The 13,205-nt window shown below is 40.1% G+C and overlaps 1 protein-coding gene across 2 annotated transcripts in view; it reads right to left on the bottom strand.

Annotated features, from left to right (window-relative positions):
- Positions 1–13,205, bottom strand: part of FAM135B (family with sequence similarity 135 member B) — a 207,211-nt gene that overhangs the window by 66,266 nt on the left and 127,740 nt on the right. For both annotated transcript variants that reach the window (XM_064644211.1, XM_064644221.1), the window contains exons 6-7: positions 12,123–12,296; positions 752–878 (exon numbers count right to left, since the gene is read on the bottom strand). In XM_064644211.1, the coding sequence (XP_064500281.1) occupies positions 752–878; positions 12,123–12,296 (301 nt within the window). The remainder of the gene's footprint in view (positions 1–751; positions 879–12,122; positions 12,297–13,205) is intronic.

Genomic DNA, 13,205 nt, shown 5'->3' with positions numbered 1-13,205 from the left:
GCTTGAGGGAAGCTGAGGGCAGCATGTTAATCAGAAACCTTGAATCATGGTTTCCTAACAGGTTAATTATTGCAATATTCTGGGCTGAGTTTCTAGATCTGAGGAAATGTTTCTGACAAAAAAGAAAAAAAGAACAAAACAAAACATACCTACAACAAAACACTCCACAGCAAGTGCTTAAAAAAAAAAAAAAAAAGAAAAAAAAAGGAACAAAGCAACAAAAAAACCCCAATTAATCATTATTTTTCAAACAAACAACTTTCTACTAAAAATTGCACAATGAGCTCTCTCTCAAAGGCACTCACTAACTGTGGGACCTGCCATGGGTAAGGCAATGTGTACAACACCCCATCACCAACACACACAATACTCAATACTCAGGACACAAAACCTTTCTTTACAACATCCTTAATAATGACTCAAGTCCTCTGGCTGTCATACACAAAACCTGAAAACCAGGGCCTCTTCCTGAATAATTAATTTCACCTTCAAGCAGACACCTGATCAGGTGAATTCTTGTCTTAAAAGTGCCATTGGCAATGGGGGTATATATCCACATATCTTGAACTTTCTGAACACCAAGGGACTGTATATCCAAGTGCCAGCTAGTTCATGCAGAAATGTTTGAGGGTTTCTTCTTTCAACAAAATCCCTCTACTAGAAATACACAACCATGACAAGTTCTCCACAGGTAATAGGGACACTCAGAGTGATCCAATGGAAGTAAGACATCATTTTTCATCCTCCTTACCTCTGAAGAAGTGGGTTTGCAGTAGCCAGCTCCAAACACTAGATTTTCTAAAGACATACTGGACTGGTCTGGTCCCGCCTCCAGGTTGCCTTTACCAAGCCAAGAACCTTTCCCTGGACGAGCGAAACTATAAGAAGAAAAATTGAGAAGAGAAACTAATTAAAGGAGTATTGTTAGAGAAGAGTCATTGTTGTCCCAGTATTATTTTCTTCCTTAGAAAATATTGCACTTTTGGTGGTGCTGGGTTTTGCTTTTATTAATTTCAAATTGACACTGTAAATTCATGTTTCTCTTAAAAATGATCATTGTCCAGTGTGCTGGACATCACTAGCTCAAGTTTGTTTCCTAGACATTCAGATGAGTGGTTTGAGTGTTATCTCTAACTCATTCCTTTCTCTGCTCTCATACAGATCTTTTTCCAGCATAACATCTCACCAACACAACCTTTCCATCTATCCACACAGATAAATACTCTTATCCAACTTCTCATCAACTTGCACCTTAACGGATGCAACAACTTTCTCTCTTGCTTTAACCTTCCTCTTTGAGTTGTGCATGACCTCTCTTATCTATCAATATCTTCTATAGCTCATCCCAAACTTATTATTATAGATTGGAAGTTTAGTTCCCACTTCTCACTGTCTCATGACATTAGCTTCCAGCACCAAATGACAAGACTACAGCCCAAAAGCTACATTTGTTTTTGCTGGATGCAGTCCATTCATCTGGGAAATGTTCTCCCATATCCTTGGTGCAACATGAATTCACTGTTATCCAAATTCTTCCTCAAAATCCTGACAGAATGTAAGTTGTTTTGGTGTTTTGGTGTTGTGGACATTACCTCTCAGTGCTGACTATTATGGTCAGTGTTCCCTTCTGGCTGTATGTCTCCTGTCTTAGACCATTGAACCCATTGAGAGTGGAATATCTTGACTGGAGTTTACTCAGCCTCAAGCCCACTAGAGTTCTGATGCACAGCCAGGGTTCATGCTCTGGGTTAATCTGAGCAAAAGTACACCCCCCAGTTAATGATGTAGGTTGCCTTTATATTCACTGGAGAGGAATTGGCATTTCCAGGGTATGAGTCACCTCTTTCTGAAGCAGTGATATCAAATAGATAAGGGGACTTGTACCCTCAAAGTATTTATTTCTTATTGTGGTCTATAAAGAGAGGCCTCATCAGCAACTGGATTTAAATGAGATTACCCCACAGTTTGTCCCTCGGAGAACATGTGCTGTACATAAACTGTATCAAGATTTCCAGAGGGAAATCAGGCTACTTGGGGTGAATACAAGGAGTCAAATTACTGAGTCCAAATAGTGATGCAAGAAACCAGAAGTGTTCTTTAAAAACATGTAGGCAAAGGTGGAACTAAAATAATGAAGTGCAGAGAAAGAAGGAAAACACATTTGCTCTTCATACAAAGTGCAGGGATAATGCCACTTGAGTTTGTGTTACAGCTCCCAAACTGGGATCACCATCCACAGGTACCTGATGCCCATCCAGGCATCCCAAATTACGTCATGCCCAGGAGACCTGGTCTCCTTGAAAGAATAAAAACTTCCAGGATGGAGAGCACAAGAAACATCTTAAAACCATAACGTGCCAGAACTAAAAGCCACAGGGCAGTTCCATTCATGCTGGGAACACTTTCCAGTCTGAGGTTGTTCTTCTGTGTAGATGTGCATCACATGGCCACTTCAGCTCAGATCAGCCTAATTCATTGATATCTACACCTGATTCAGTTTTTAAGGACAGATTAGAGCACTGACTGCTGTACAGAAGCATACATATAAAAAAAGAATCATAGAATATCCTGAGCTGTAAGCAACCCACAAGGATCACTGAAATCCAACTCCTGGACACCCAAAAATCACACCATGTGCCTGAGAGTGTTGTGCAAATATTTCTTGAATTCTGGAATGATACTTATGCTAAAGACAAAAGAAAGGTTCAGCAATATTTGTTATACTCAAACAACATGTGAGCTTCTGGTGTGAAACAGAGCGAGGTGTGCAACGCCAGAAAAAGAATCTCAAGGAAAGTTAGGAATTGGACGACTTTCAGAAGGCTAAATGCAAATCCCTGCCTTGCCTGTAGCTCAAAAGTGCTGCTTGTTATATATAAATACTGGCAAAAAGACCATCCCGTAAGAGGGATGATGGGGTAGAAAAACTTAGCAAATATCTGTTCTTGCTTATGTATGTTTTATTTATGTGATCGAAGGAATTTCCAGCTGGTTGCTTCTAAGAAGCATGACGTCTTCCCATGTGTTTCCTACATACAACATTTAAGATAAAAATAACAAATAAATAAATAAATAAAACTATTTCAAACAGTCAGGAAATAAACAGTGCTCTGAATAATTTCAGTTGTTATTGAGTGATGTTATCTGCCCTGGTCTGCTGGCAAGGCTCAAGAAGCAGAAATAAAAAATGATTGCTGTGGTATCAGAGAGAGAAGCTTAAACAAATGTTGCCTGCACATGAAAAACTCCTCATTTGAATATTAACAAAGCTTTCAAAGGTTTAAAGAAAAGCACTTTTTAATGCCTTTTTTATTTATTTATCTTTTGCTTTTACAGCAGAGAAGGGATTTTAATCTGTTGGTTTTATGGAAATTGATTTCACATAGCACTGTAAAACAAAACCCTTTTTTGGGAAACATGCCAAAATGTCCTCAGTGTGCTGAGGGAAGTTTAAGCGGAAGGCTTACAAACTGCCGAGGTCCCCCTAATGCTTTCTGAAGTACATTATGCTTGAAGATAATTTTTATTAGCAATACTAGGTCAATTTGTTACATCTTTTTTCTGTATTTATTTCTTCTAATTATTTCTGCAAACATGTTTATCTGTATGAATCATGAACCTTGTTTACTTATATGTCCATTCAGACTATTTAATAGCATTGATTTAATATCAACATTTAGATCCTTATCCAGTATGTTAACCTTAGCTTTTAATTGGATTTCGGATAAAAAAGGTCAAAAGAGGTAATGGGTGCATGTCCAAGAGGATTAACATGCGTGCAGGACTATTAATATTATCGGTGAAATGTTTTATGGTTTTTTTTTTGAGCTGGCCTTTTGATGACCTTATCCATGAGATCATGGATGGTGAGGCACTGTAACAGTTTGTCCTGAGAAATTGTGGACACTCCATCCCTGGAAGTGTTCAAGGTCAGGTTGGATGGGGCTCTGAGCAACCTGGTCTAGTGGAAGATGTCCCTGCCCATGGCAGGGGAGTTGGAAAGAGATAATCTTTAAGGTCCTTTCCAACCCAAATCATTCCATGATTCTATGATTCAATGTCTTTATCCTTCAAAGGAGTCTCCCAGTTATTACAGCAGCTGTCTATGGACACATAGTACAGTAAACTGCATTGAAAACTGCATTTTTTCCCTTTCTTATAGCCTGCAAGATATCAACAATCAAAATTTAAGAACTTTCTGAGTCAGAGGTTGTACTCAATTATTTCCAATAGTCATGGTTATCTTCTATGAATTTGTGTCCATGCCTTTTTGATTTATACTCTTGGCCTCTGTAACTTACATTCATTTTGGAACGAACTGCACTTGTGGTAAGTTCTGAACTTTCTGCTTCTTTTGAACTCCCTGTTGGGGAATTGGATGCGGCACCTCTTGGTTCTGGCATAGCACAAAATATTAAATAATCATTCCCTGTTTATTTTATCTTTGGACAATTCTTTCACGTATAAATGAGATGGCAGTTCCTTAGCATAACAAATGGATTGACCTTGATAAATGTTAATTCAGATGTGTTACTGAAGCAAATCAGAAAAAATTACTTCAGGGCAGTTTAAAATAACATTGTTCTCTTTGAGATTAAACTTCCCCAAAAAAGAAATAACCTTTTTGAATTTTTAATTTTGTTTTGGTTTGGTTTTGGTAAACAAAACTTTTTTTTTTTCATGAAAAATGAAAATTAGGTTGAATTTTAGGTTTTAGCAGAATGGGAGGAAAATTAGAAGATTGGGATCTGAATCTTCCTTGGGAAAAAAAAATATCTTGCTCTATTTGAAAGGATCAAACTGTAAAAAATTAAAAACCCCAAACAAACAAAACCTCACAGAATCATCACATTTCTAATTACAAGAAATGATAATCTTGTGACTATATCAGGAGAGGAAGTTCAGGAAATGAACTTTTATCCCATTTAGGCCAGATCCTTGGAGAAACCACTTATTTTTCGCTCAGTCCCTTATGCATAAAATATTACTTCTTTAAAAAATTAAAAATATAAGTCAGTCCCATAGAAATAGCAGACCTCAGAATTAAACCCTCACAGCCCCCAGTGCCAGCTGTTTGGATTTCACCAGGAGCTCCCTTCTAACTCCCACACATCAGGAAAATTGTAATGACAACACTGATTTCCCTCCATTTTTTAACTCAAAACTTTAATATAGCTTTTGGGAAATTACTACTGGCATGTGGCCATAGGGTACATGGGTGATCTATTACTTATTTTTGAGAATAATCTGTGGATGTTTACAGGCTGTGCTCCTCTAGGCATGTATTTCTCTTACCGAAGGAGTTTCACTAAGGTTGTAATCAGTGGCTGTAAAATGTTCTGAGCTTTTCGGATAAAACTGATAAGATTTATTAAAATAAAATTTTTAATGAAAACAGATATCTCTCCTTAGTTCCCAAATGGAGGCAATCTGGTCTGAAATCTCTACAGATTTTGACTGCTGGAAAATGCTGGTTCGTTTGTCCTGAACTTAACCTTAGTTGCTATAAAATTTGAAAACAGATAAAGCCATGTGGGCATATTTAATTTTCAGTGGGGTTTTTTGTTGTTGTTGGGTTTGGGTTTTTTTAAGTTTAACTCAGAAATTGCCAGTTTTTTCTTATGTGGTTTCTCAGCTGGTAACTCAGGAGACTGGCATGTCAAAGGGGAGGTTTATCTTTGCAGATGCATAACAAACTACCAAATAAAAGAAAATTCAAAGGAAAAATCATCCAGTTGTTATGAGGGGGTGCTTAGAGGAAAATAATATCAACCAGTATTCTTCTAATAAGCATACATAGAAGCAATAGCTCTTTACTGCGTAAGTATTTCATTTTCTTTCTACAGATTAATTTATTTGTAAATAGGATGGAAAGGGAAAACAAGTTATGAATTTTACTCCCCAGTATTACATTTGTGAAGTTTCAGATGCAAGCTCCCCATAAGTAGGTGCCAACCACTCTTGCAACTGTAGAAAAAGTGACCTGCATAATCTGCACCCAGATTCAAGATGCACAGTGCAGTACAGTGTGTGTATAATCTATAGATAGATCAGTCGTGCTTTTGAGGAACAGGATGCCTGGAAACAAAAGAACTTAGGTGAGATAAAGTCGCTCAAGGATGGCCAGGGTTGGCCTGATTCCTCAGTGCAGTGGAGCAGAGCTGAAACCTTGGAATATTCTGTGACCTTGATTCTGTTTCTTCTTTCTGGAGCAGAACGAGCTAAAGACATTAAAACATTGAATATTTGTGTCTTGGTTCCTCCACCAACAAAATTTGTATTATATTATTTTCCCATCACAGATCCCACCAAGATTTCTTGTTTCTCATACAGTCATTTGACTGTGGGCAATTAAGGATTCAATGTTAATAAGTAAAATCTTGAAAGTCTACTTTGTTTTTCATGTAAATTTATGTATGAAAGTGGGGAAAGGAACAGAAAGCTGAGGAGAATCCAGAAAGCTGAGAAAATTAAACCCCTTTCTTGTGCAAGCAAGAGAAAACAGGTTTGCCAGCTGCCTATGGTGAAGGATATTGATTATATGTAGCAATTTCAAGACTTGTTTTTTTTTTCCTTGGTGTTTTTGGGGTGTTTGTTTGTTTTGTTTTTTTTTTTTGGGGGGGGGGAGGAAGTGGTATAGAGGTCTATGCAATAAATGAACCATGTTTCTTGTTGTTTGCTTTTTAAATGAGTCCAATATAAGAAAGGCACTATGCTTGCAGCATGCCTGAGACTAAGTAGACCTTACACCACAGATCTGCACATTTCGCTTTCGGAAAAACAGAAATATTTCTTGAAGTCTGAGCTATGTTGGAGCAAAGCACCTTTCCTAACAGCTGAGACTGGGCTAATAAGTGCTGGTTGCACTTCCAGACTGGACCAGTTGTGAAGCCAGTGACAGGGAGCTGAGGGAGAAGTCAGTGCCTCGGGCCAGAAACCAAATCAGAAAACTCTAGTCCAAAAACCCCAAATCCTTCTCCTCCTCACCTTCCTCCTGCAGCTGTCTGCTCACATTTAGCCTCTGGAGCTTAGGTAAGAGAATAAAAAGGGTATTTAAGCATTTAATGAAGGCCAATGCATCAGCAGGGGAACAGCCTCAAGCTCGAACATTGTTCACTTTATCTGTTTATCTTTTGACAGACTTGTTGGGCTCATCTTGTGTCATCCTGGGTACAATGTGGTTGCCTTTAACTTTCCAAAGAGAACTGTCACTTCTGTGATATTAGGAGAGCAGTGCCATCCAACTTCCTGCTCCAGATTCTCCTCTGTTTGTCCCACATCCCAAAAGTCTGAAATACAGCTCTGTGATCTGCAGCTGCCAAAAGCATTTGGTGCAGACATGGTTGCTGTCACTGAGAGAGGGCAAGGAGCTGCCACAGCTCAGCTCCAGCCCTGCCCTGACAGCGTCCTGTTGGAAGGGTCTGGGTGTAGGGCAAGACACAGGTGAGGGGAGCAGTATTTTGGGCCAAGACAACAACTATCAAAACCACTGAGCCCTACATCCCAGTTCTCCCCTATTACTGCATTCCTGCCTGGAAAGCAAAGTTTTGGGCTTGACTCCAAGTGGTCCAGCTTTCCCAGCCACTTCTGGGGTGCTTTCTAGAGGAGTCAGAGAACTCTAAAGGTCAAAGTGAGAGTTTTTAACCAAGTTCGGCTCAGCAAGGACAAGCAAAAGACACTCAGTCCCTTCCCTGCTGCTCAGAGTTCCCTCTGCAGAGGGATGCAGCTGCCTAAGGAGCCAGGAGAGATGATCCAAGCACCAAAGCATCACACCACGCTCCCGGTCATCCCACATCTAGACCAAAAATGACTGCTCTAGAGATAAGTGGGTCCATGAGAACCTCACGAGGCTCAACAAGTCCAAGTGCAAAGTGCTACATCTGAGTTTGGGCAGTCCCAGATACAAGTACAGACTGAGACTCACTGAGAGGAGCCCTGTGGAGGAGGACTTGAGGGTTCTGGTGGATGAAAAACTTGACATGAGCCAACAGCGTGTGTTTGCAGCCCAGAAAGCCAATTGCATCAAAGGCAATGTGGCCAGCAGGTCAAGGGCGATGATTCTGAGCCTCTGCTCTGCCCTTGTGTGACCTGGAGACCTGCATCCAGCTCTGGAGTCATCAGCACAGGAAATTGTGGGAAATTTTAGACCTCTTAAGAGTAGGTCCAGGAGAGACCACAAAGATCATCAGAAGGCTGGAGCTTTTCTTCTATAAGGACAGGTTGAGAGAGTTGAGGTTGTTCAGCCTTGAGAAGGAAAGGCTCCAGGGTGACCTTGTAGCAATAAACTAAAGCACCAAACTACCTAAAGGTAGTTTATAGAAAAGTATGAGAGGGACTTTTTAACAAGGGCATGCAGTGACAGGACAAGGGGGAATGGCTTTAAATTGACAGAGGAGAGGTTTATATTAGATTTTATGAAGAAATTCTTAAATGTGAGAATGATGAGGCCCTGGCACAGGTTGCCCAGGGAAGTTGTGGATGTCCCATCCCTTGCACTGCTCAAGGACAGGTTGGAAGGGACTCTGAGCAACCTGGTCTAGTGGAAAGTGTCCCTGCCCACGGCAGGAGGTTGGAATGAGACGATCTTTAACATCTATTCCAACCCAGACCATTCTGTGATTCTAGAATTCTTTGAAAACAAAGCTGGAGATAAACTGACTCCAAGTCTGTCTCACCACCTTCTTACCCAACCTCTCACCTTCTTAGTAAATCCACAGAGCCATTAGCAGCTGCCATGAATGCAGCATCCCACTAAAAAGCTGAGGGTTATACTCTTTATAAAGGCTGAATCACAAAATTTCCATCCAGAAGCTTGCAAATGATCCCAGAAATATGAACTTTATTTGTTCTCAGATTGGTAAAAAGTTAGGTCTTCAGAGTCTCAAACCGAATGTAATATTTGTTAGCTCAGAATTATTAATCAGGACAAACAACAATATCAAAATATTCACTTCTCAAAAAGCAGGAGGCAAGGGAGGCATCCTGGAAAGGTTTCCCTAACTATTTGTGAGTGTACATTTCCTTGAAGGCAACGGCCTGAATTGGTCTGTCTGGTTTCTCCCTTTAAATACAGACAACATGAAAGAACTTTGGGGAAGAGTATCTAATTTGTCAACAGAGCTAACTAAGTATGAAGAGCTGAGTCCACAGGGCATATGTGAGCACACAGTTGTGCTTCAGGCAAAGTGGTTTTCCAGGAAAACTTCAAGGCAGCAGTGAATTTTAATTTTACATAATTATTTTCAGGGTGGGTCTAGAACTGTTGGAATTTTACATTTGAGTCTATAGATATGTTGCTATCTACTCTCTTATACGGATCTGAATCATGGGTCATCTACTGCCACCACCTGCGTCTCCTAGAACGCTTCCATCAACACTGCCTCCGTTCAATCCTAAACATCCACTGGTCAGATTATGTGACCAATACATCTGTTCTAGAACAAGCAGCAGTCACAAGTATTGAGGCCATGTTGCTGAGAACACAGCTGTGTTGGGCAGGGCACGTCTCCAGGATGAAGGACCACCGCCTCCCTAAGATCTTGCTCTATGGTGAACTTGCCACTGGCTGCCACATGAGAGGAGCCCTGAAGAAAAGATACAAGGACTCCCTGAAACAACATCTCAGCCTTGGCCATATTGATCACCATAACTGGTCTACTCTGGCCTCCAATTGGGAGGCCTGGAGACACGCCATCTATAACACAGCTGTCTCCTTTGAGAACACATGCAGGATCACTCTTGAGGAGAAAAGGCAAAGCAGAAAGAACCGTGCCTTGCAGAATATACCACCTAAGGAGTCTTTCTGTTGTGCCTTTTGCAATCGGATATGTCTGTCACGTATTGGCCAAATAAGCCACCAGTGTGCCTGTAGCAAATGTGGATAGAGCCTTCCCAAATCTTCGTTCGCGAAGCCCAGCCATGATGATACACATAAAGTATGTACCATGATGGGACAGTTCAAGATAGCAAACAAAACCATTGTGAAGCACTGCATAGATATTTTTTTCCCGGATAGTGTAACTATCTCCATCCTTGCAAGTGTTCAAGGCAAGGTTGGATGGGGCTTGGAGCAATCTGTTCTAGTGGAAGGTGTGCTCCTGTCAGGGAGGTTGGAACTAATTTATCTTTAAGGTCCCTTCCAACCCAAGCCACTCTGTGATTCTATGATCTGGAGATTATTTTTTCCTATAATGTGACAAAAAAGTCTTTCCAGTCATTCAGGTTCTATACGGTTACCAAAAAAAAACCCCAAAAAAATGCCTTTTCAATGGTGTTTTTTCTATATTCCTACTAAACTCCTATGATAAGTGAGAAACAGGAAAGCTCTGAGCTATGAGCAAATTAAACAAGTTTTAGTTGGCTGGTTTTGTTTTAGAGTCCAATTTATTTTACGCTAGTGTCTTCATCCTGATTTACACTGAGAAAATGCATGATATAAAAACCCTTCAGGTTTGGAATATTTATCAAGAAAAAGATAAATCCTTAGTATCACACTTGAAAATGATTTTATGGGCTTAAGCAAATGAGAGTGTATATTGTGTTGTCAAAAATCTTCATTCCACTGCATTAAGTAAATACATTGTATACTTTACAAAGGTCCACAAAACAGTATTTTAAAAGCTATAATAATCTGACTATGGAACAATTGCTCATCATGTGATTTACGCCTAATAACAGTAACAAGCCTGTGCAGCCCCATTCATTAGAGGATAACACAGCACTCAAAACAGTCATTAAGCCTGGTAACTATTGTTCTTTCATCCTTTTCTATAGCAGAACAGTAAGTAAATTATCTGAGCAAAATTATCTGGTTAGAAGTAGTCTGTTACAATTTAATTTCATCATTAAAAAAGTCGACACATAGCAGAACAGAGATACAGCAGTTACCTGAATCACATCAGCAGAAGACAGATATGTCAGTCTGATCTCTGATATGAGACACATCACTGCCACAGCTCATAGAATCTTCAAATGGCTTGGGCTGAAAGGGATCTTAAAGATTATTTAGTTTCAGCCTCCTGGCCATGGGCAGAGATACCTTCCACTAGATCAGGTTGCTCAAAACCCCGTCCAATCTGGCCTTGAATGCTTTCAGGGGTGGGGCAGACTGACTTCTCAACCTCAGGCTCAACCTCTTTCGTTCCCAGTTCATTCTGTGACACTGTGTACAAGCAATGCCTTCACACAAATGGAGAACTGAAGCAAAGATGTATCAAGTCAAAGCATGAAAACCAAGGAAAACACTCTACAGGTTCATCTTTCCTCTCTGACACTGTGTTCTCTGCACAGTATTTGCCAAGGTTTAGAGTTTCATGGCCGTTTGGTAAATGACAAGATCTTGCTGGAGTTAAGGGAAGCTGAACAATGCTGAACACTGCATTTTGCTTCAAGACCTCTCAACACTCTGCCTCATGCACTGAAAAGTTTGAACACTACGTAAATTGCCAGAAAGACCTTTGCTTCCCTTTGCCTGCTCTAATATTAGAGGATATTGACCTTCAGCCCTGTTTTACTTGAAGGAGTTCTAAGTTATTTTCTAGTCATTATGAATCAGATAACATAAATCACACCTAGACCCCATGGCAGCTGGTATTATACTGCTGCACAGTAAAACCAGATAATTCTGCAAAGGAATAACCCAGTGAAGCCTTATCCAGCATTGACTCCCCTGTGCCTCCTCCTAACCATGTTATGAATTATGCTCATATACAGAGGCCATGGATGAGATTAGAGTCCAGCTGTCCTGAATCCTTTACAAAACATCACAGGGGGGAAAATGTAAATGTTCTTAGTTGGTTTTAGACTAAAGAGAAAAAACTGCCAAGGAAAGCACAATTTTAACTTTCTCGTTACAAATAGGGAATAGAGAGATCAAGACCAGTCAAAATTTTTAACCTGTTTCCCAAAATTTTACCACTTTTTCATCAGACCTCTGGTGCTTTACCAAGGGAAGAGGCCAGTGTCAGAGTTTGGTTGTAAATCCTACTCTACATTAGCCCAGGACCAAAAAACTTTAAATTAAATTATCCTTTATCCTTCTCCCATTCAGTAAGCAAATTGTATGAGAGAACTCAGCAGAGAAATCTCCTCTGCTTTTCCACAGGCATTTCTGTGCCCTTTACCTGATCAGAGGCTGGTGTAGTGCCACCAGGGACGCATGGACTGTGACAGAGATCACTGACAAGTGGAAATAGTCAAACATGACAGGGACATGGTGGTGCAGACCTCGCCGGGGGTGGAAGTGGAGACACAGTGTTCGGCTGCTGATCACGGGGATTGCTGGAACATCCCTCAGCCTGCAAGGGAAAGAGGTTTAACAAGGGTTAGTGAAGGCCTGAGTTGTCACAGCCTATAACGTGCTACAGGCAGCAGACTGAGAGATGCCTTGAGGTGTGAAATTTATCACTTCTCAGCTTCTTAAGGGGTAAGATAACTGAAGAGTGTCTTGTGTTGCACTTGTGCCAAGTATAAATATGAATATTAATATAGATATTTGAACATTAATATAGATATAACTAATATAAATAGAAACACAAAGAATAAATAACATATGTAGAGTTATATGAATGTACTGTATAAAAAAAAGAATAAGTGCAATGCAATTCCAGTTTTCCCCGCTGGTTGCCCATGATGTCCATGTACCCACTAGTTCTGGAGATGTCAAGAACTAAGCAACAGAAGGAAATGCATTTAGCAAACTGTTCAGATTATTTGGGTGCTCATAGATGGGATAGCTTACTACTTATGATTTTCTGTACAAGAAGAATCAGTCCAGGCAACCAGTGAGAGTTAAAAGCATTCCTGTGCCAGACACAGCTGAAAATATTCAGAGTGCCTTTCCAGATTGTTGTTCTGAAAAAACTTTTTGGAAGAGGCCGAAAACAAAAAGACTAGGTGAAGTAATTGCAGAGAAACAGTACATGTTGGATTAGCTTTCCTTTTTTTTTTTCTTTTTAAGTAAATGAAAGTCAAGACTTTAATTTAAATTTTGTTATAAGTATTCCAGAATAACTATCCTGGTGTGCAGGCAACCACATGACATCTCAGTCACCTATAGTGAGAGACTGAGCTGTAAATCTGGAGTGTGCCTCACCACATCCTTCCAGGTAAAGTGAAATTTCTAAAGAGGAATTATTTTACAGCATTAAAGACCCTTCTGAAGCCAATTGTTTCCCAGAACTATGAAAACCTAGGATGAGATGGTT

The sequence above is a fragment of the Pseudopipra pipra genome, chromosome 1 (genome assembly GCF_036250125.1).
Source record: "Pseudopipra pipra isolate bDixPip1 chromosome 1, bDixPip1.hap1, whole genome shotgun sequence".
Taxonomy (NCBI): domain Eukaryota; kingdom Metazoa; phylum Chordata; class Aves; order Passeriformes; family Pipridae; genus Pseudopipra; species Pseudopipra pipra.
This window is presented reverse-complemented; position numbering and strand designations above follow the sequence as displayed.